Source organism: Bidens hawaiensis, unplaced genomic scaffold, assembly GCF_021521415.1.
Source record: "Bidens hawaiensis isolate Kalapana, Puna unplaced genomic scaffold, B.hawaiensis_p1.1 tig00014729_1, whole genome shotgun sequence".
In the NCBI taxonomy this organism is placed as follows: domain Eukaryota; kingdom Viridiplantae; phylum Streptophyta; class Magnoliopsida; order Asterales; family Asteraceae; genus Bidens; species Bidens hawaiensis.
Genome location: NW_027492294.1, coordinates 475,034 through 496,126, shown reverse-complemented (window position 1 = coordinate 496,126; position 21,093 = coordinate 475,034). Strand labels below are relative to the sequence as shown.

The window sequence follows — 21,093 nt, the reverse complement described above, 5'->3', positions numbered from 1 at the left end:
GTTGAAATGTCGGGCTACTAAGGTAAGGTTACATGGAGGACTTTGTAGTCCTTGTTTATATATTTAACAAATCTAACCATATAACTTGTTATACTTGCTTAACTTCTACATATTTTAGTTTATTGTTCATATTTGTCAAGTTCCATGGTATTGGGTATGTGGTGACTAGCCTCGGTTTCATCCCGAGTTTAGAACCGAACCAAAAACCGAACTTTTGTTTAAAAACATTATTGTTAACTTTTTGAATGTAAAACTTGAGTATTATTATTTATAAGTTATTTTACAAGTTCCATGGTAATTGGGTATGTGGTAACCATCCTCGGTCTTATTCCGAGTCAAGGACCGAACAAAAAACCGAACTTTTGTTTAAAAACTTTATTGTTAACTTTTTGAATGTAAAACTTGAGTATTATTATTTATAAGTTATTTTACAAGTTCCATGGTAATTGGGTATGTGGTAACCATCCTCGGTCTTATTCCGAGTCAATGACCGAACCAAAAACCGAACTAAACCGAGTTCACTCGCTTAAGACACACAAGTGTGTTTTTAGCCACCAAAACTCATATTTTTCTTCAAGATTATATTTTAAATCAATTTTAGTTAGTTTCTAAACATACTTGGCATGTCGGTAACCAACTTGATCTTATAACAAGTTCGAACCGATAAGGTCGTATACTCGCTTAACGAACGTTAAGGTTCTTCACAATAGAACTACATACTTGGTTAAGTCTATTTTGATTTTATTGAGTTATCTCATAACATTTATTATTTTGGGAAGTTAACTGTGAGCTTGGTCAATTATCAAGTCTCGAACCGACAAACCCGAACACTCGTTTAAACCTCGTTTTGGGTATTCTTATAACCAAGGGTTTTGCAATATCGCATTTCAACCCACATTATTACTTAACATAGGTTGAGTAAAAAAAAGAAAAAAACTAATGAATAGAATACCGAGACCCGGTTTCGAGTAAACTTATTTTACAAAACTCGTTTCTTTAATTTCTCAAATATTTACATTTTAAATCCTAAACTTTATTTATTTACTTTATTTGTCATGTATTTTATTTTAAACCCTTCCAAGACTACCTATTAACACAAGACCCGTTTAATATAGGTCTTGCTCGTTAAACCGATCTCTCCGATTATTCACGACACTATCTTTCAAGTTACTTGTTAATGTGAGTACTTTTTCATCCCCAGTTTTCCATCTTTCATTTTGGGGGTGACATTGCATACTTATTCAAATTCAAATGATTTATACGGAGAAGGGCATTGCATTTCTCCGGTCTCGGCCGGTTGAAATGTCGGGCTAGTAAGGTAAGGTTACATGGAGGACTTTGTAGTCCTTGTTTATATATTTAACAAATCTAACCATATAACTTGTTATACTTGCTTAACTTCTACATATTTTAGTTTATTGTTCATATTTGTCAAGTTCCATGGTATTGGGTATGTGGTGACTAGCCTCGGTTTCATCCCGAGTTTAGAACCGAACCAAAAACCGAACTTTTGTTTAAAAACATTATTGTTAACTTTTTGAATGTAAAACTTGAGTATTATTATTTATAAGTTATTTTACAAGTTCCATGGTAATTGGGTATGTGGTAACCATCCTCGGTCTTATTCCGAGTCAAGGACCGAACAAAAAACCGAACTTTTGTTTAAAAACTTTATTGTTAACTTTTTGAATGTAAAACTTGAGTATTATTACTTATAAGTTATTTTACAAGTTCCATGGTAATTGGGTATGTGGTAACCATCCTCGGTCTTATTCCGAGTCAATGACCGAACCAAAAACCGAACTAAACCGAGTTCACTCGCTTAAGACACACAAGTGTGTTTTTAGCCACCAAAACTCATATTTTTCTTCAAGATTATATTTTAAATCAATTTTAGTTAGTTTCTAAACATACTTGGCATGTCGGTAACCAACTTGATCTTATAACAAGTTCGAACCGATAAGGTCGTATACTCGCTTAACGAACGTTAAGGTTCTTCACAATAGAACTACATACTTGGTTAAGTCTATTTTGATTTTATTGAGTTATCTCATAACATTTATTATTTTGGGAAGTTAACTGTGAGCTTGGTCAATTATCAAGTCTCGAACCGACAAACCCGAACACTCGTTTAAACCTCGTTTTGGGTATTCTTATAACCAAGGGTTTTGCAATATCGCATTTCAACCCACATTATTACTTAACATAGGTTGAGTAAAAAAAAGAAAAAAACTAATGAATAGAATACCGAGACCCGGTTTCGAGTAAACTTATTTTACAAAACTCGTTTCTTTAATTTCTCAAATATTTACATTTTAAATCCTAAACTTTATTTATTTACTTTATTTGTCATGTATTTTATTTTAAACCCTTCCAAGACTACCTATTAACACAAGACCCGTTTAATATAGGTCTTGCTCGTTAAACCGATCTCTCCGATTATTCACGACACTATCTTTCAAGTTACTTGTTAATGTGAGTACTTTTTCATCCCCAGTTTTCCATCTTTCATTTTGGGGGTGACATTGCATACTTATTCAAATTCAAATGATTTATACGAAGAAGGGCATTGCATTTCTCCGGTCTCGGCCGGTTGAAATGTCGGGCTAGTAAGGTAAGGTTACATGGAGGACTTTGTAGTCCTTGTTTATATATTTAACAAATCTAACCATATAACTTGTTATACTTGCTTAACTTCTACATATTTTAGTTTATTGTTCATATTTGTCAAGTTCCATGGTATTGGGTATGTGGTGACTAGCCTCGGTTTCATCCCGAGTTTAGAACCGAACCAAAAACCGAACTTTTGTTTAAAAACATTATTGTTAACTTTTTGAATGTAAAACTTGAGTATTATTATTTATAAGTTATTTTACAAGTTCCATGGTAATTGGGTATGTGGTAACCATCCTCGGTCTTATTACGAGTCAAGGACCGAACAAAAAACCGAACTTTTGTTTAAAAACTTTATTGTTAACTTTTTGAATGTAAAACTTGAGTATTATTACTTATAAGTTATTTTACAAGTTCCATGGTAATTGGGTATGTGGTAACCATCCTCGGTCTTATTCCGAGTCAATGACCGAACCAAAAACCGAACTAAACCGAGTTCACTCGCTTAAGACACACAAGTGTGTTTTTAGCCACCAAAACTCATATTTTTCTTCAAGATTATATTTTAAATCAATTTTAGTTAGTTTCTAAACATACTTGGCATGTCGGTAACCAACTTGATCTTATAACAAGTTCGAACCGATAAGGTCGTATACTCGCTTAACGAACGTTAAGGTTCTTCACAATAGAACTACATACTTGGTTAAGTCTATTTTGATTTTATTGAGTTATCTCATAACATTTATTATTTTGGGAAGTTAACTGTGAGCTTGGTCAATTATCAAGTCTCGAACCGACAAACCCGAACACTCGTTTAAACCTCGTTTTGGGTATTCTTATAACCAAGGGTTTTGCAATATCGCATTTCAACCCACATTATTACTTAACATAGGTTGAGTAAAAAAAAGAAAAAAACAAATGAATAGAATACCGAGACCCGGTTTCGAGTAAACTTATTTTACAAAACTCGTTTATTTAATTTCTCAAATATTTACATTTTAAATCCTAAACTTTATTTATTTACTTTATTTGTCATGTATTTTATTTTAAACCCTTCCAAGACTACCTACTAACACAAGACCCGTTTAATATAGGTCTTGCTCGTTAAACCGATCTCTCCGATTATTCACGACACTATCTTTCAAGTTACTTGTTAATGTGAGTACTTTTTCATCCCCAGTTTTCCATCTTTCATTTTGGGGGTGACATTGCATACTTATTCAAATTCAAATGATTTATACGGAGAAGGGCATTGCATTTCTCCGGTCTCGGCCGGTTGAAATGTCGGGCTAGTAAGGTAAGGTTACATGGAGGACTTTGTAGTCCTTGTTTATATATTTAACAAATCTAACCATATAACTTGTTATACTTGCTTAACTTCTACATATTTTAGTTTATTGTTCATATTTGTCAAGTTCCATGGTATTGGGTATGTGGTGACTAGCCTCGGTTTCATCCCGAGTTTAGAACCGAACCAAAAACCGAACTTTTGTTTAAAAACATTATTGTTAACTTTTTGAATGTAAAACTTGAGTATTATTATTTATAAGTTATTTTACAAGTTCCATGGTAATTGGGTATGTGGTAACCATCCTCGGTCTTATTCCGAGTCAAGGACCGAACAAAAAACCGAACTTTTGTTTAAAAACTTTATTGTTAACTTTTTGAATGTAAAACTTGAGTATTATTATTTATAAGTTATTTTACAAGTTCCATGGTAATTGGGTATGTGGTAACCATCCTCGGTCTTATTCCGAGTCAATGACCGAACCAAAAACCGAACTAAACCGAGTTCACTCGCTTAAGACACACAAGTGTGTTTTTAGCCACCAAAACTCATATTTTTCTTCAAGATTATATTTTAAATCAATTTTAGTTAGTTTCTAAACATACTTGGCATGTCGGTAACCAACTTGATCTTATAACAAGTTCGAACCGATAAGGTCGTATACTCGCTTAACGAACGTTAAGGTTCTTCACAATAGAACTACATACTTGGTTAAGTCTATTTTGATTTTATTGAGTTATCTCATAACATTTATTATTTTGGGAAGTTAACTGTGAGCTTGGTCAATTATCAAGTCTCGAACCGACAAACCCGAACACTCGTTTAAACCTCGTTTTGGGTATTCTTATAACCAAGGGTTTTGCAATATCGCATTTTAACCCACATTATTACTTAACATAGGTTGAGTAAAAAAAAGAAAAAAACTAATGAATAGAATACCGAGACCTGGTTTCGAGTAAACTTATTTTACAAAACTCGTTTCTTTAATTTCTCAAATATTTACATTTTAAATCCTAAACTTTATTTATTTACTTTATTTGTCATGTATTTTATTTTAAACCCTTCCAAGACTACCTACTAACACAAGACCCGTTTAATATAGGTCTTGCTCGTTAAACCGATCTCTCCGATTATTCACGACACTATCTTTCAAGTTACTTGTTAATGTGAGTACTTTTTCATCCCCAGTTTTCCATCTTTCATTTTGGGGGTGACATTGCATACTTATTCAAATTCAAATGATTTATACTTGAGTTTTAAACCACAACACGTATTGTATATGTTTACTTAAATAAATGCTCGATTTGGTGTTATATGCTTTACATGATTATGTGCAAATTCTTGAATGCTAAGGCGGGTAGCCTCTTGAATGCTAAGGCGGGTAGCCTCATCAAAGTATGATCATACGTTAATTCCGAGTATATATGGTATCCCCATATAGAAAGGTGTCGTCAATGTATTTTTATTGACGATTTCATTATTGTCGTCAATGTATTCTTATTGACGGTTTTATTATCTAAATTGTTGCTATTATTTATTGTTTTCATATACTAGTTGTGGATTTTATACTATATACTTATTATCCAAAACTATGAAAATTGCTCACCAACCTTCTATTGACAAACTCTATTTTTATGCAATGTTACAGGTTTGATGTTAGCTTGATTGGATTACTTGAAGAAAACTTATTATCTTGGCTTTAGGATATTAGAAAATAAAAGAACAAGTTATTTGTTTATCTATCTATTTGGCATTTTGTATGAACAATTGTTGTGTTATTTATGATGATATGGATTTAAATGAGTTGTTTAAATATTGTAACTTTATAGTGTCATTGTGCAATGAGCAATCATGTCGCGCCTCGATGTTTCCGCCTTCATTGGTCGGGGTGTGACAATTGATTTCTCGTCCCTCTTGCTCAATTTTGGATGCAATTTGGAAGCTTTCAAATAATAGAACACAAACCGAACTACTTATACGTTTCACTGTTTTTTTAACATATATCATAGTGTTAACTGTTAAATCCTTAGATAAATTTCATGAAACGACAAAAGTCAACAACTTTTTAAAATATTTATAGTTTTATTTCCTTTGGTTTTATGATACAAAATATTTTATAGTTTTATTTTCTTTGGTTTTATGATACATAGTATTGTATAACTACTTTTAAAACACATGTTCAAACAACGTTGTAAAACATAAACGCAAACAACACTTTTTATAAGAAACTTTTTGAAATAAAAAATATTAACTCTTTCTCTTTTTCATTGAATAAAATACAAATGCGTATAATGTAACCCTTGCCACTTTAGACGAAACAGGAACGAAACCATGAAGTGAGGCTTTACCCTTTAATGACGATCACAATCTGTCCATTTGCAATTATTCAAAATCAATAATTTATTATTGATTTCAAATCTATGGGCTTAGAGGTGTAAATACTGGTTAACCCGTTTAGGGATAGGCATTTGGTACGGACTACCGGTACCGGCACCGAACCAATATTCAGTACGGTATTCAATACCCAGTTTTACTAAAATTGGGTATCAATTAGCCAATTGGGTGCTAATACCATATAGAGATAAACATCTGATACCAAGTACCGATACCGGCACCCATACCAATATACCATACCGGTACCATAAGGAACCAATACTGTATCGATCGATCCAGTACAATATATGATACCCAGTTTTCTTGAAACTCGATATGGTACTTTCGATACCGATCTCATCCCTAAAACGGTTTATTGGCTATCGATTATTAACCACGTCGGTTTCTGGTCAAACGGTCAAAACCCGTTAATCTCAGTAACCATTTCAGTTTCTAACCGGTTTTTGAGTGAAAACCTACTAATCTATGTAGCCGGTTCTATTATTAATCGGTTACCAATACTATTCTTTTAAAATTAATCATAACGTGTTGAAATTAACCTCATTAACACACCCTATCAACCTATGTTCGGTTTACCGGTTTCTAGCTTAAAAACTCATAACCGGTCTGAAACCTTTGAAAACGAACCGGTTACGTCTTTACTGGTTTCCGGTTATAATTTGCACCTCTATTTGGGCTGGGCTTGTGAAAGTTGCATAAGCCCAAAGTTGGAGTATAGTCTTACGACGCCGTTGCTCAAATTCCGACGGTGGCTAACCGCTACTTCCGGCCACTTCTCCGACCGGTGACCACCAACCGCCGTGCTTCATTTCTCTCAATTGTCTGACAGGTTTCCGTTTCTGGCATCTGGTAATCAACTTACGAAACCTAATTTATTCAAACCCTAAATCTGACTTATATTAATGATTTATTTGGCTTTCAATTGCATATATGGTTCATTATACGTTTTTAATTATTTTTATATAATTAGATATAAACCTTTAACGAAGCTAAGCTTGGCTAGAGCTCGTGTAGTACCTTAAACGAGCCAAAGCTCGGATACTGTGCAGTGTGAAATTACTACATAGAAGTCCAAAAGAGGTAAAACTTAAAAATACGCAAGGCTTGTTAAGACTCGATGCCAAAACGAGCTTCCCATACAAGCGTAGGGTTGGCTCGTTTATTATTAATTAGTTATTTCATATACGCTTTTAGTTATTTTTTTATAATTTGATAAAAACTTTAAAAAAGGCTAAGCTCGGCTTGAGCTCGCCAAAGCTCGGCTACTGTGCAGTTTGAAATTAATACATAGAAGTCCGGCAGAGGTAATTCTAGGCTCGTTAAGACTCAATGAGACTAAATGAGCTTCCCATGCAAGGCTTGAGCTCAAAAAAGCTCCGGTTGTTTCGAGCTCGAGCAGCTCGGCTTGTTCACACTTCTATACACAATGCTATTCTGATCGTGATATCATTAGCTGTTTTTGTTGTATTTTGTTTTGTATCTTTTGAGACCTAATTAAAAAACCATGATCTTCTATACTGTAACTTGAAGTGTGTAAATATCTTCTTTGTTTTCAATGTTATTATTATAATTCGTGAAGTTATCTAAGTTATTTGATTATGTACATTGTTCTAGTGTTAGCTTAGCTAGTTAGAGCTTCGGTTTCACGCTCAGAATCGATTCAGAGTCAATTTTGGCAGTCAAATAGAGATGAAGTTTTGATAAGGATGCTTTTCAATAGAAGCCCTAATTTTCATTAGTTTTAGTTTTATGCGCGTTATATGTCTATACATCCGTGTGAATGCATTTGATTGGTGCTATTTCTGACTTTGTTATTAGTTTTATTTGGAACAGTTAAATAGAGCTGAAAATTGTATAAGTATGACTATGACTCATATATATAAACATCATTTTTATGTATTTATGTTTGTTTCTTTTTCATTGTTAAACGCGTATGTGATACAAGTGCACAATCAGTCCATTACTTGACCAAAATTTAGTATTGTAAATGTTTCTTGCAGGAATTAGCTTCAAGATAGAGGAAAATGCCACATAAAACGCGCCCAATGGCAGCACTTTTGCTATTTACCGGATTAAATGTTGTTTTAGTGTCAACAATTTCTCCCGTTTATGATTTTGTCTGCTTTCTCCCTTATTGGGAACGAAGGGTATGGTTTAGTTTATCTTTGCTTCCTTTCATTATCGTACAGCTACTCTCTGAAATGTCGTTCAAATTATTAAATAACTGACCTTGATCAGTTGGTACAGTTGTCCAATACTCGGTTCTAAACCGATTAAACCAAATACTGAACAAACTGAAAATTTTGAAAACCGAGCCGTTAACTGCAAATTGTATTACCTTTTTCATCTGAAAAAGCAAGGATTTATCAACCCAAAACGTAACATAGTCTCAACTTTTGTCATTGTTTGTATGCAAAAATCAGTTTTTTTTCTTAGTATGCACTCATTTTCTTTACCATTATATGCGAGTAATCTTGTATAGCTTACAAATGGTCCTATAGCAGTTAAAAGATGAAGTGGCATACTGTCAAAAAACTTTCCGTCATTTTACCTGCTATAGAAGGTTATTTACATATAATGGTAAAATGTAAAGTATGTTACATACAATGGAGAAAATTAGAAGACTTTTTCTTGCATACAGTGACAAAAAGGTAAAAGTTAGTTGTGTTTTGTTGTGATTAACCCAAAAATGAATTTACTTATTATCTATAGATTGTAATCTTTGTTTCACATGTTTATATTAAAGTCAATATTTGATACTAATATTATATAAGTTACAGAGAGAACGTAGGCGTCAAGAACGCGAAGCGACTCTAGCAAAGGGTTCAACATCAGGATGAACTAATAAAGAGGTTAGATTCTATGGTTATTTTCCGTCTTATATAGTTAATAGCCAATCTATGCATTTTGGTAACTATAAATCTATAATATAACAAAAATTAAGAGCAAATAAGATCAGAGTATTAGAATCTTTAACCAATAAGTGGACAAAAAGGTAGAAATGTGAAATAATTGCAACAACATTCTGAGATCCCGTAATTCATGGCTTTTTTTCAACACCTGCTCCTTTTTAAGCTTTGCCTCTTGCTTACCCGTTGAAAGTTTATAAAAACGAAAGTTGCTAATATTAAAATAAGTAGTTGACTGACTTTTGAAAGGTGGTCATTGCTTTCAAACCTTAGAAACTAACAGTAATCTTACCAAATAAGTATAGTTTTCTTTCTACTAGGGGTATTAAATGGGCCGTGTTCGCGGGCTGATGGGTTCAATCCGATACGAACCTGAAAGTTTGATACACACCCATAGTTCATGTAAGACGTATGAACCCAGACACATGGATATTCACGGGTTGACACAAACACGGGCCATTTAACTCGATTATTTTGTTCTTTTGTTTATTAATATTTTAAATTTTCAATTTTACATCAAAATAATACAAATGTCGTTTTCTATTTTTAATTTTAGCATAAAATACCCTACCAGTTTAATTAAATGACATAAAAAACATCTAAAACAAATGGGTTAAACGGGTCAACGCACAAACCTGTTGGGTCAACACGGACACGAACCCGCTGTTTAGCTAAATGGGTTCGATCGGAAACTGGCCCGAACCTGTGAATTTCATGTTAATTATTGTTGTATAAATCACATCCTTACTTTCCACCTGTATTTGGCTGTTAAAAGATGATAGTTTTTAAAGTAAGAATTAAAAGATTTTAATTATGTTAATGTAGTGTTGGTACTAGCATATGCCGATCATGTGTATGTGGGATATTGTTTGTTGTTTGTATCAAAGCGAATGCAAGCTCACATGGGTTTTTTGCTTCATGCATATAGGATCCTTACAAGTCCATGAAAGGTTACTTGTTTGTTCTTATGATGGTGGTTAGTGATGGTCCTCACTATTTTCTGATGGCTGAAACATCTATCTTTTTGGGTTTTTGGTTGTACTAAACTACTAATCGAAAACTGGGAAGTCGAGAAAAGACAATTGTTACATGTTTTAGCATATGATAGTACAGATGTTAAAGGAAGTCAGGATCTATACGTCCGATTGTCCGAATCATTATTCTACATGTTTTGTAGTTGATAAGGAGGTATTTTTATGATAGTTTTACTTTGCTTAATAATGTTACCGAGACGCTGTGGTCTTTATTTTTTTAATTTTATGATGTTATATATGTTAAGCAAGCTATGTTATTATAAAGACAGCTAATTTATTTTATCCTAATGTAAAAATAACTAGGGGGTATATAAGTTTATAGCATGTCTTCAAATGTGAATACCTATGTTATGATAAAATTTTGAGAGAGAATCCAAAGAAAGAAAATGGTCAATTTCAAGCTTCATCACCTCATTTACAACTAAGGGTGTAATTGAGCCGAGTCGTTCGTGAGCTAAATGAGATTGACTCGTTAAAAACTCGAATTGAGATGAGTTTAGACAAGCTTGAGTCTGAGCCTGAGCTCGAGCTTCTATTAATGCTCATTTAATAAATGAGCTTAAGCATGAGCTTCACATATGTATATGAGCCCGCTAGCGATCCTAAACGAGTTTTTTTTTTATGTATATACCTTTTATTAATATATTTATAAAACTATTATTATTAATAAACATATGATAAAAATAATCAAATAGTTTGTAGTATATTGTTATATAAAAAAACTGTAATTATTAATATATATGTAAATAATTGTAAAACAGATAAAAAATATTAAAGTAATTAATCAATTAAATGAGCCGAGCGCAAGCTTGACAAACTAGTAGCCGAGCTCGAGTTATAGTTATACAACTCTAATGAGGCGAGTTTGAGCTCATGCCTTCTTAAATTAAAATAAGCCGAGCTTGAGCCTTCTCAAACTAAAAGCAGCCGAGCTTGAGCCTTCTTAAACTAAAACGAGCTGAGCTCAAGTCTAAACGAGCTCAAGCTCAACTTAGCTCATTTACACCCCTATTCATAATGATTTTAAGTACGCATGAGATTGATTAACGAACTTAACAGAGAATTAGTTAACTTGTTACTCCCTTATTTTCAAAACAGACCCTGTATTTTTCAAAAAAAAAAAAAACACTAACTAGGGATACAAAAGTTGAGAATACTATTAATCCATTAGACATTAAATTTGTTACAAAAAGTAGGTTGTTTCTTTGTAAGGAACTTGTGGTCCGTTTGTGATATGATTGAAGATAAGTTATTTGTAAAAGATTGTAACTAGGCATTTCAAATTTCATTTCTCTTATATCATAGATAAGTTATTTGTAAAAGAGTGTTCACTACTTTATGCATAGATAAAATCACTACCTAGATCTTAATTTAAAAAAAAAAGGTCTGCTTAATGTTTATGATCGTATAGACATCAAGTTGAGAGATTAAATTCAAATCCATATTGGCTAGATAAATAAAACACACAAAAAATAGAAGAAGGCTATGAGATTGAACAAACTGTTATTCGATACTTTTATTAATCAAAAATAAACTTGCAGACTCTCATACTAAAACATCGACCGTCATTATACATTTATAACCCTGTGTAACATAGACAAAACCTAAACTCGAACTCCTAATTTTTAGTCTTTCAAACTAAAAAGATGAACATGCAATTTAAACAAGCCTACTAACCGATAATTTTAAACATTCAAACTATTAAGTCGATAAACATAAAATTAAAACTCTTTCACTTAACCCTTCCATCTTTCCCTATAACCCGTTTCAAGATTAACTACTAATAAATTAAAACTTTATATAGGCCTAATACTCAGTTACATAATATAAGTTTTAAAAATTAATCCGAAATGCATAATTATTATTACGGATCGTATAGGGCTATACGGGACGTATAAAACATGAGTTGTTGAAGACATATACCGCTCGTATAGACTCGTATATGGCTATACGAGCCGTATAGGACCTGAAAAGACTGTTTGTGTGTCCTCTCGTTACACTCATCAGTCATGTGTGGTTCGTATACCACACATGACCGATGAAGGTGATGCATGAAGATTATATCCATTATTAATTTTACAAGTATTAAGTTATATTTTATAAAAAAATTGACTTTTTAGTGGAGTTAGTAGACTAGACACAGGAAATAGGGTGAGAATGGTAATATGAAGTGGGTGTAACCATCATCACATCCTCCACGCTTTTAGTGTGGGCTGGCTATCTAACTCACTTCCAACGGTTAAACAGGCCTTTGCACTTTCTACGGCCCACCCACTTGTGTTACCGTTGCCTTGATACACCCGTTGATTTGGTGGGCCCACCTTTCATTCTTTCCTTTAGTTGACTGATTCACAATTCCTAATCATTTATAATTAAAATAATAAAATCATTGATTTTGGAATAAATGAAAAGCCTCACATGGTTTTATAATGTGATTTATAAATTATTAATGAAATTGGAACCCCCCTTCACTTTAAAATAAATCCTTTGACAAATATTAATTCTAAACCTTAGTCTTTTAAATTTTAATTCATCGACAATTATCTTAAAAAAAAATAAAAAACTACGAACCAACATATCCTTAGTATAGAATCTTCATTAGCATCAAACTATCAACCAACTAAGTTAAGTTGTTACAACATGCCTCACCCACACTCACCTAATTTAAATCAACTCCATAAAAAGATTAATCTGCGCTACAATTTTATTATAACAACTAAAACAAATATAACACAAACACATCTGAACATGCGAAAAGTTAATTTCAAATCTACTTATAACATTCTAAAAGACGCGGACTTTCTTGGGATGATTGGTGTCAATTTTGATGTGATAAGTTTTTTGGCTGCGCTTGGTGCGGTGCGGGTGTTGTTTACTTTGTTCGTGTTCTTTGTTGGTGGTCTTATATGTATTTTTGTTGGAAGTTAAAAAAAAAAATTAATAATAATAATAATAATAATTTTTAAAAAAATAAAAGGATAAACAACCACTCATCCTACTCTCCCTCTTTGTCAGTTAAACTACAAACGGTCATCCTCTTCCACTATATAACTCCAACCACCTCTCTTCATTCCTCCAAATTCTATAATCAAATGGCTACTGTTCCGTTAACTAACGGCAATATTCCAGACTCTTCGCCGTTAAAAAAGTCTCCGTCGTTCCGTTACGGCCGTAAAAAATCAATATCACGGACCGTTACCGAGATCGACGATATTATTAATCACCTGCATGGCTCAGATCCCGTCCGTTTCGAACTCAACCGCCTCGAAAACCAATTGCGAGGTATAATTAGCTTGTTAACCTTCAATTTGATCGTAATTATTCAGTTTCTGTTAGTAGATTAAGCTGTTAAACTTTTGGAGTTAGTAAATTAGGTTATTAACCGTCCATTTGATCATAGTTTTTCAATTTCTGTTAGGTTCCGGCTCGTTTTGACTTACGAGAGCTTGAACTATTTTTCTAAAGCTCGAGCTCTGCTCGTTTATTATATATTTATATTTCTAAGCTTGGCTTGAGCTTGTTTGCAATGCTTAAATGAGCAAACCTTGGCTCGAGGCTCGAGCTCAATTATGTAATGTGTAATTAATAAATAGAATTACAAAAGAGTTATTAAGGCTCGATTTGATCGTGATTCTTCAATTAGGTTCGGTTTATGGTTTATAACTTTGAGTTTGTGAAGTAGGTTATTAAGGCTCAATTTGATCGTAATTATTCGAATTTCTGTTAGGTTTAATACTTTGAGTTTGTAAAGTAGGTTATTAAGGTTCCATTTGACAGTGAGTTTTTAATTTCTGTGAGGTTTTGGAGTAGAATTTAGTAGATTAAGCTGTTAAACTTTGAGTTTATAGATTAGGTTCAATTTGATCGTAGTTCTTCAATTTCTGTTCGGTTGTTATTAACGCTGAATTTGAGCGTAATTCTTCAATTTCTGTAAGGTTTTGAGTATAATTTAGTAGATTAAGCTGCCAAACTATGAGTTTAATCTAATGCTCCAGAATATTTGAGTCGCAAAGGCAGCGCTAGGGGTGTGAACGAGCCGAGCCGAGCCTGAGATCGACTAGGCTCGAGCTCAGCTCGCTTTAGCTCAAACTCGGCTTGTTGATTAGTTATTAATTAATTTATATACATTTTTAATTATTTATCTATATTTTGAGAAAAACCTTCACGAGCCTAAGCTCAGACTGTTCGAGCTCATTTGCACTACATAGAATTCCAAATAGTTACAAACTTAAACGTACACTGAGCTAGTTAAGGCTCAACGAGCCTAAATGATCTTCCCAAACAAGGCTCGACAACTAAACCAACTTTATTTGAGGTTCAGGCTAGGCTTGGGATCAATAAGGCTGGGTTTTTTTGAGCTTTTTACTTATCCGATCTCAAGTAGTTTGCAAGCGACTAGGCTTGATTACACCCGTAGGCAGTGCCAATGTGTAATTTGTTACAACTTATAGTTTCAGAAGGCGATGTTTGATGTGGATTTGTTATGAATTTAACGATAAGTTTGTTGTGTATGCATATTTTTTCTAGAATGAGTATTTGTAGAAACAGATTTTACTAATTTACCTAATGAACTTTGGAATTGAAGTTAAAGCGTTAAGATGCTTGACACATAAAGTTAGATCTTATTTTTTTGGATTCGGATGGTGTTTGTAAAGATTTCAATCATGAAGTCATACCTGAAACGCTTAAATGTCAATTCGTTGCACAAGTTTCCTTGTGATCTGTGTGTTTCCGAGTATTATGTGTCAAAATTGAGAATCAGGTTGCTATTTTTTGTAAAAACTGAGTAGAAATTAGAAGTTTGATGCCCTGATTCGGTCTTTTTTTTTTTGCTAATACTTTTCAATTTTTATTCTTTCAGATAAAGATAGGGAATTGGGAGATGCATATGCAGAAATCAAGGCATTAAAGTACCAAGAACACCTTAAAGAGAAGGCAGTGGAAGAGGTAGTTTACCTCATTGTATTTTCAACTCATTATTACTATTGAATTTTATGTGTTATATAAGGTTATTAATACAATTATGTTTTTGATGTTACAGTTAAATGATGAGCTAAGTAAAGTGGATGAAAAGCTTCAGAAAACTGAATCCCTTTTGGAAAGCAAGGTACCCCAATATTCGAAGTTTGTTTTTTGTTTTTTTTTATATATATTTGATAATTTCAACTTTTACAGTATAAGTTGATTTTATAGAATTTAGAGATTAAGAAGATAAACGATGAGAAAAAACAAGCTCTATCTGCACAATATGCTGCAGAAGCCACTCTTAGAAGAGTTCATGCAGCTCAAAAAGATGATGACATGCCTCCTATTGAGGCCATTATTGCTCCACTCGAGGCAGAACTCAAGGTTCTTAAAATGGAGGTACGTTTTGATTTTTGAAGAGGAAAGTTGATTAACGAATTTGGTCACAAAGGATGTGCATGACACTTTGCTTCTATCAGGTTTTAAAGCTGCAAGATGACAACAAAGCACTTGATCGTCTCAATAAATCTAAGGAAACTGCTCTTTTAGAAGCTGATAGAGCTGTTGAAATAGCCATGGCAAAAGCTTCCATGGTTGATGATCTTCAGAACAAAAACCAAGAGCTCATGAAACAAATTGAGATGTGTCAGGTTAAATTACATTACAAACTGTAGCATGTACTATATTTGGTTTATAATCTCTCCTGTATTACTTCAACTCCTAAAGTTAAGAATTTTGATCTAGGCTGTCTTGGGTAAATGCCATAAAATAGCATAATTCAGTTTTCACTGTGGTCCATTTCGGTAGTTATTACTTTTTTTTTCGAACCATTTATGTAATTATTAGTTTATTGAACAACCTACTTGGTAATTAGAGTCTCAACTATAATTATCAAAATGGGTCATTTAAAAAACCCGTAATTACCAAAACGGGTTGAAAAAGTTATAGTTACCTCAACGGGCCACCACCAAAAGTAATTTACCCATACTAATTACTATTTCAGTATTTGACTATTTTCATCATGTTCATTTAAATTTTTTCCTTTGATATTATGCAGGAAGAAAACAGAATTTGCAAACAAAGTAATTTAACCTTAATTTTGGAATCCTTATGCAGGAAGAAAACAGAATTTTGGATAAAATGAACCGACAAAAAGTTTCTGAGGTTGAAAAGTTAACTCAAACAGTTTGTGAGCTTGAAGAAGCTGTTTTGGCTGGTGGGGCCACTGCTAATACTGTGCGGGATTATGAGCGAAAAATGCAAGAGATTAATGTAAGTTTGAATTAACTGAAACTAACTGTGTTTTAAATTGTTTCTGATTTTTAAAAATGTGTAGGAAGAAAAGAAGATTTTGGACCGTGAATTAGCTCGCACTAAAGTTTCTGCAAATCGTGTTGCTGTTGTTGTTGCAAATGACTGGAAAGATGCTGACAGTAAAGTAATGCCTGTAAAACAATGGCTGGGAGAAAGAAGAGTTTTACAGGCATGCATTCCCGGGTTCTTTATAATAGCTAACGGAACTAAATGTTAGTAGGGGCAAGCCGGACGGGCTGGGTAATGCATCGAACGGGTCTAGGTTGAAACTTGAAATAGGCCATTTTTAGTATGCATCCAAACACCGTTAAGACCTATCAAATTTTGACTTAATGTAATTTTCAGCCCTCATGATTTTTTTCTCTTTTATCTAACTTTAAAAAGTTGACCCGTTTGAGATAAAACTCAACCCATGCTTAAGTAAATGGGTCGAAATTGCCACCTCTGCTAACCATGTTGCATAATTGATCATCTTGATGATAGCAATGCCATAAATATAATGTTTTGTATTTTTGGGTAATTTTTAGGGAGAAATGCAGCATCTAAAAGACAAACTAACCGTTGCAGAAAGAACCACGAAAGCAGAAGCACAGCTAAAAGTATAATTTATTGTTACTTTTTTTCTATATACATAAAAGTATCATTTGGAACTTAACTTTCCTCTCATAACTGTTTTTCGTGACATTCATAGGAAAAATACCGATTACGCCTCAAAGTTTTGGAGGAAAGATTTAGATCATCATCTGGTAAAACTGTTTCTTATGCTACACCAGAAAGAACTATCAGCAATACGTGTTCACAACGCCAGTCTCTCGGTGGAGTTGAAAATTTATCAAGATCGTCATCTAGTAGATTTTCATCAAGAAATTTATTAAAAAACGGGATCAATTCATCAAAAGTGCATGATTGTAGCAACTTAGTTGGTTCGGATAAGCTATTATTCCCAAACGGAGATGATCAGGCTGACGAGAAAGAAGAGTCAAGGCTCAAATCCGAAGATCTTGTTTCCGGAGTGTTGTATGATATGCTACAAAAGGAGGTTTTGAATTTACAAAAAGCTTGCCAACAAAAAGATGAAAATCTCAAAGAAAAACAGAACACAATTGAGGTTTGCAAATGAACTCTATCATCACCATTACATGTTTTTTTTTATATGTGCATGCAAATTGCAATTAGTAAAATAGACGGTGATAGCATTTGCATGATTATTGATTAACATAGTAAACAAAGTTATACCTCCATCATTACATAACTCTCTATAAATATGAAATATGAGTAAGAGTTAATTTCATTTATGTACTTCTAAAAGTTCAAGATTCCATATTTATCCCTGTAAAATACTTAAAAAGTCTCACATTTACACATTCGGTGATAAGTGTAAGAAAAAAGAATAAAGAAACCATGGGTTTGAACTTCTGATATGACATGGACCTAACACATACTTCACGGTTGGGCATAGTCTAAACATGCTCTGAGCAAGTTCGGTTCAAACCCGCGAACATGTTTAGCTAACCGTATTGGGTTTAGCCTTTTCTTTTTAATGTGTCTATGTAATAGCTTAAATCACGTGTCGTGTTTGCATCCATGTGTCTTTAACGCAATTTTCATTTTGGTGTAAATTTTTCACGTTTGTTTTAGATTCAGTCCGTCAACCCATTAATTAAATACGACCTGTTTAACACCCCTAATGTAAAAAATGCTATAGACTTATTGTTGGAAAACACCGAGATGCATAATGTTCTCTTCACTTATTAAGTAAAAGATTGTTATTACTAACTAATTTTGTTTTATATTATAATATCAACTAATTTGAAATTTGCAGATATTGGCAAGGAATGTTGAGACACTTAACAGAGCAATGGAAGTGGAGAGCAAGAAAACAAAGAGAGAAATAACTGCAATGGAAAAGGAACTAGCAACATTCCGTGTCAGTAAAGGACAAAACAGTCAAATGGCAAGGCGTATGAGTACGAGTACTCCAAGGTTATATTCTTAATACATGCATATACTCTCCGTTTACAACCTGGTTGACTCGTTTAGATAAAAAGTAACATGTGTATTCTTTTGCAATGTTTAGGACCCGTGTGATGACTTCGGCTGTAAGAAGTGCATGTTCAACAAAGTGACAGCCGAGGTATTGGCAGAACATAAGATTAATTCATCGTTTCGTTTTTGTAGACAAACAAATTTGTGTCTAGTTGTATGCTTTTGAAGTAATATTGTATAATGTGGAATAACTTATTACTGCTAAATCTAATATATGTTATGGAATGGACTGTGAAGGCAAACGGCCTGTTATTTCTAGTCCTGAAGTTCCAACAAGGAGGTGCTTGAGATTCCTTATTTTACCACTTTATAATTTTTCATTAAGTTAATTAGTTATAAAAGTGTAACTTATTAAGTTTTCCCTCTCACATCAAAAGCAATCCCAAACACTTTATTCTTTTTTCAAAAGTTAATAAGTTATAAGTTAGTAAAAATAAGCAATTCCAAACACCCCCTAAGTCCCAATAGTTGTAACTTAAAAGCTAGAATTATTAATATATGTAAATAATATATTATTATAAAAGAAACTAGAATTATTAATCGTAAACATATGATAAAAATAGTTAAATAGTTTATAATATATTATTATATAAAAAACTTGAATTATTAATATATGTAAATAATTATAAAAATATTAAAATTAATTAATCAGTTAAATGAGCCGATCGCAAGCTTAATGAGTCACGAGACGAGCTCGAGTTATAGTTATACAACGCTAAATGAGGCGAGCTTGAGCTCGAGCCTTCTTAAATTAAAATGAGCCAAGCTCTAGCTCGAGCATTCTCAAACTAAAACCACTCGAGCTCGAGTCTTCTCAAACTAAAACGAGCTGAGCTCGAGTCTAAACGAGCTCAGGCTCAACTTGGCTCGTTTACACCCCTATTCATAATGATTTTAAGTGCGCATGAGATTGATTAACGAACTTAACAGAGAATTAGTTAACTTGTTACTCCCTTATTTTCAAAATAGACCCTTCACTTCCAAAATATATAGAATTTATTAGAGTAGCCAACTATGATGTCAGCTTTATTACCATTTATTGAATTACTAACAAAGTTACAAATGCAACTTTAAATGTTGTATTAAATGTGGTTTTTAGATATTTATAAATTATAAAATTTTATTTATCATTATTTATATATTATAAATTCATAAGGTATGGTTACATATATTATCATTATTTATATCTTTTAATCGTCCGTATATTACACGGGATATATCATAGTTAAACTTTAAATTTGTTACAAAAACTACTTGTTTCTTTGGAAGGAACTTGCGGCCCGTTTGTGATGAAGATTGAAGATCATGTTTCCATCATGTGGGACCCCTTAATCTTCTTGTACTCGAAGTTGCCATCTTTGAACTTTGATTTTGAACATTACGTTAAATATTATAGGGAAATTCTCAAAATGACCCAATTATAATAGAAGATTCTATTTTTGTCCCCTTAAATAAAAGTTTCCAGAAATGTTCCCAACAAACACATATGATGACGTGTTAGGCCTTCACGCGTCTTTCACAGCATGTTAGCCTCTGACGCGGTTTTCACGACATGTTAGCCCTATTAATTGTTTTTCTAATATTACATTATTATCATTAATTTAATACCCATTTGTCATTTCTTTTATAACTTGTAATGCATAAAGTTTTATAAAGTTCCAAATATACCGTTGAGACCTTTTATCAATGTGTTGGTATAAATTTTACTTAAAACGAGACTCGTCAATTTTTATTAAACATTTTAATATCAATTTGACTCTTGGTTTTAAGTAAAATTATCTATAGGGTTGCTAAGGCCTCGACTTGAAACTTTCTCATTCATCTTGTTTTCTCTTTTTCCGTTTTTTAACACCAGTGTGTGTTTGGGAAGCATACAGTCCAAAAGTAAAATCCAAATTCAAAAGTCAAAACCATTAACAAACACACACACATATATATATCTATATCAATTAGGGCTCAACATCAAACAAAACACTCAATTTTGGGCTCTACAAAACACCCAATTCTAACAATTAACAATTATGAAAGAAAACGTCTTGAAGGATCTTACTAGGTTGTATAACTCTTGGGCTTATTAAATTAATGACCTTTTTTCTTTTGTGTCTTAATTTGCACGTAAAATCCATACAAATCACATGGTGGAAAAAAATAGGAATTTCAAAAGCTTAAATTTACATGCTAATTTAAATGAATTTATCGATATATTGAGGACAATATAATCGGATGGCAAAAATTATTTTTTAGCAAATTACTTATATATAAAGAAAAAAAAAGAGTTAGTTTGTAGTTTTTAACTACCAGACATATCATGTTCAAATTAACCCCCACCCCCCATCACATAATTATTATTTATAGAAAATGTATATAATATGTTTATTTTGGAACTATTTTTCTTCGGAGAAGAACCATGAAGTTTTGTTAAAATAAAAAAGAAACCCATTAGACCCGCTATGGGTGGCTTGTGGGGCGCTTATCGGCGTCTTTGGGCTTAAACACTGTCGAGGGGAGCTAAAAAATGAGCGCCCAAGGG

The 21,093-nt window shown here is 32.9% G+C and overlaps 2 protein-coding genes across 2 annotated transcripts; both read left to right on the top strand.

Moving 5' to 3' along the window:
- Nucleotides 1-7,044: 7,044 nt before the first annotated feature.
- LOC143547521 (uncharacterized) lies at nucleotides 7,045-10,344 on the top strand. Its single transcript, XM_077038924.1, has 4 exons — nucleotides 7,045-7,144; nucleotides 8,296-8,442; nucleotides 9,076-9,147; nucleotides 10,133-10,344. Exons 2-3 carry the CDS (start codon nucleotides 8,320-8,322, stop codon nucleotides 9,133-9,135), a joined length of 183 nt encoding a protein of 60 aa, XP_076895039.1. The 5' UTR covers nucleotides 7,045-7,144; nucleotides 8,296-8,319; the 3' UTR covers nucleotides 9,136-9,147; nucleotides 10,133-10,344.
- Nucleotides 10,345-13,322: 2,978 nt separating this feature from the next.
- LOC143547520 (microtubule-associated protein 70-1-like) lies at nucleotides 13,323-18,697 on the top strand. Its single transcript, XM_077038923.1, has 11 exons — nucleotides 13,323-13,520; nucleotides 15,100-15,185; nucleotides 15,280-15,345; nucleotides 15,432-15,602; nucleotides 15,683-15,853; nucleotides 16,320-16,475; nucleotides 16,540-16,686; nucleotides 17,045-17,116; nucleotides 17,209-17,625; nucleotides 18,340-18,500; nucleotides 18,595-18,697. Exons 1-11 carry the CDS (start codon nucleotides 13,331-13,333, stop codon nucleotides 18,641-18,643), a joined length of 1,686 nt encoding a protein of 561 aa, XP_076895038.1. The 5' UTR covers nucleotides 13,323-13,330; the 3' UTR covers nucleotides 18,644-18,697.
- The last annotated feature ends 2,396 nt before the right edge of the window (nucleotides 18,698-21,093 follow it).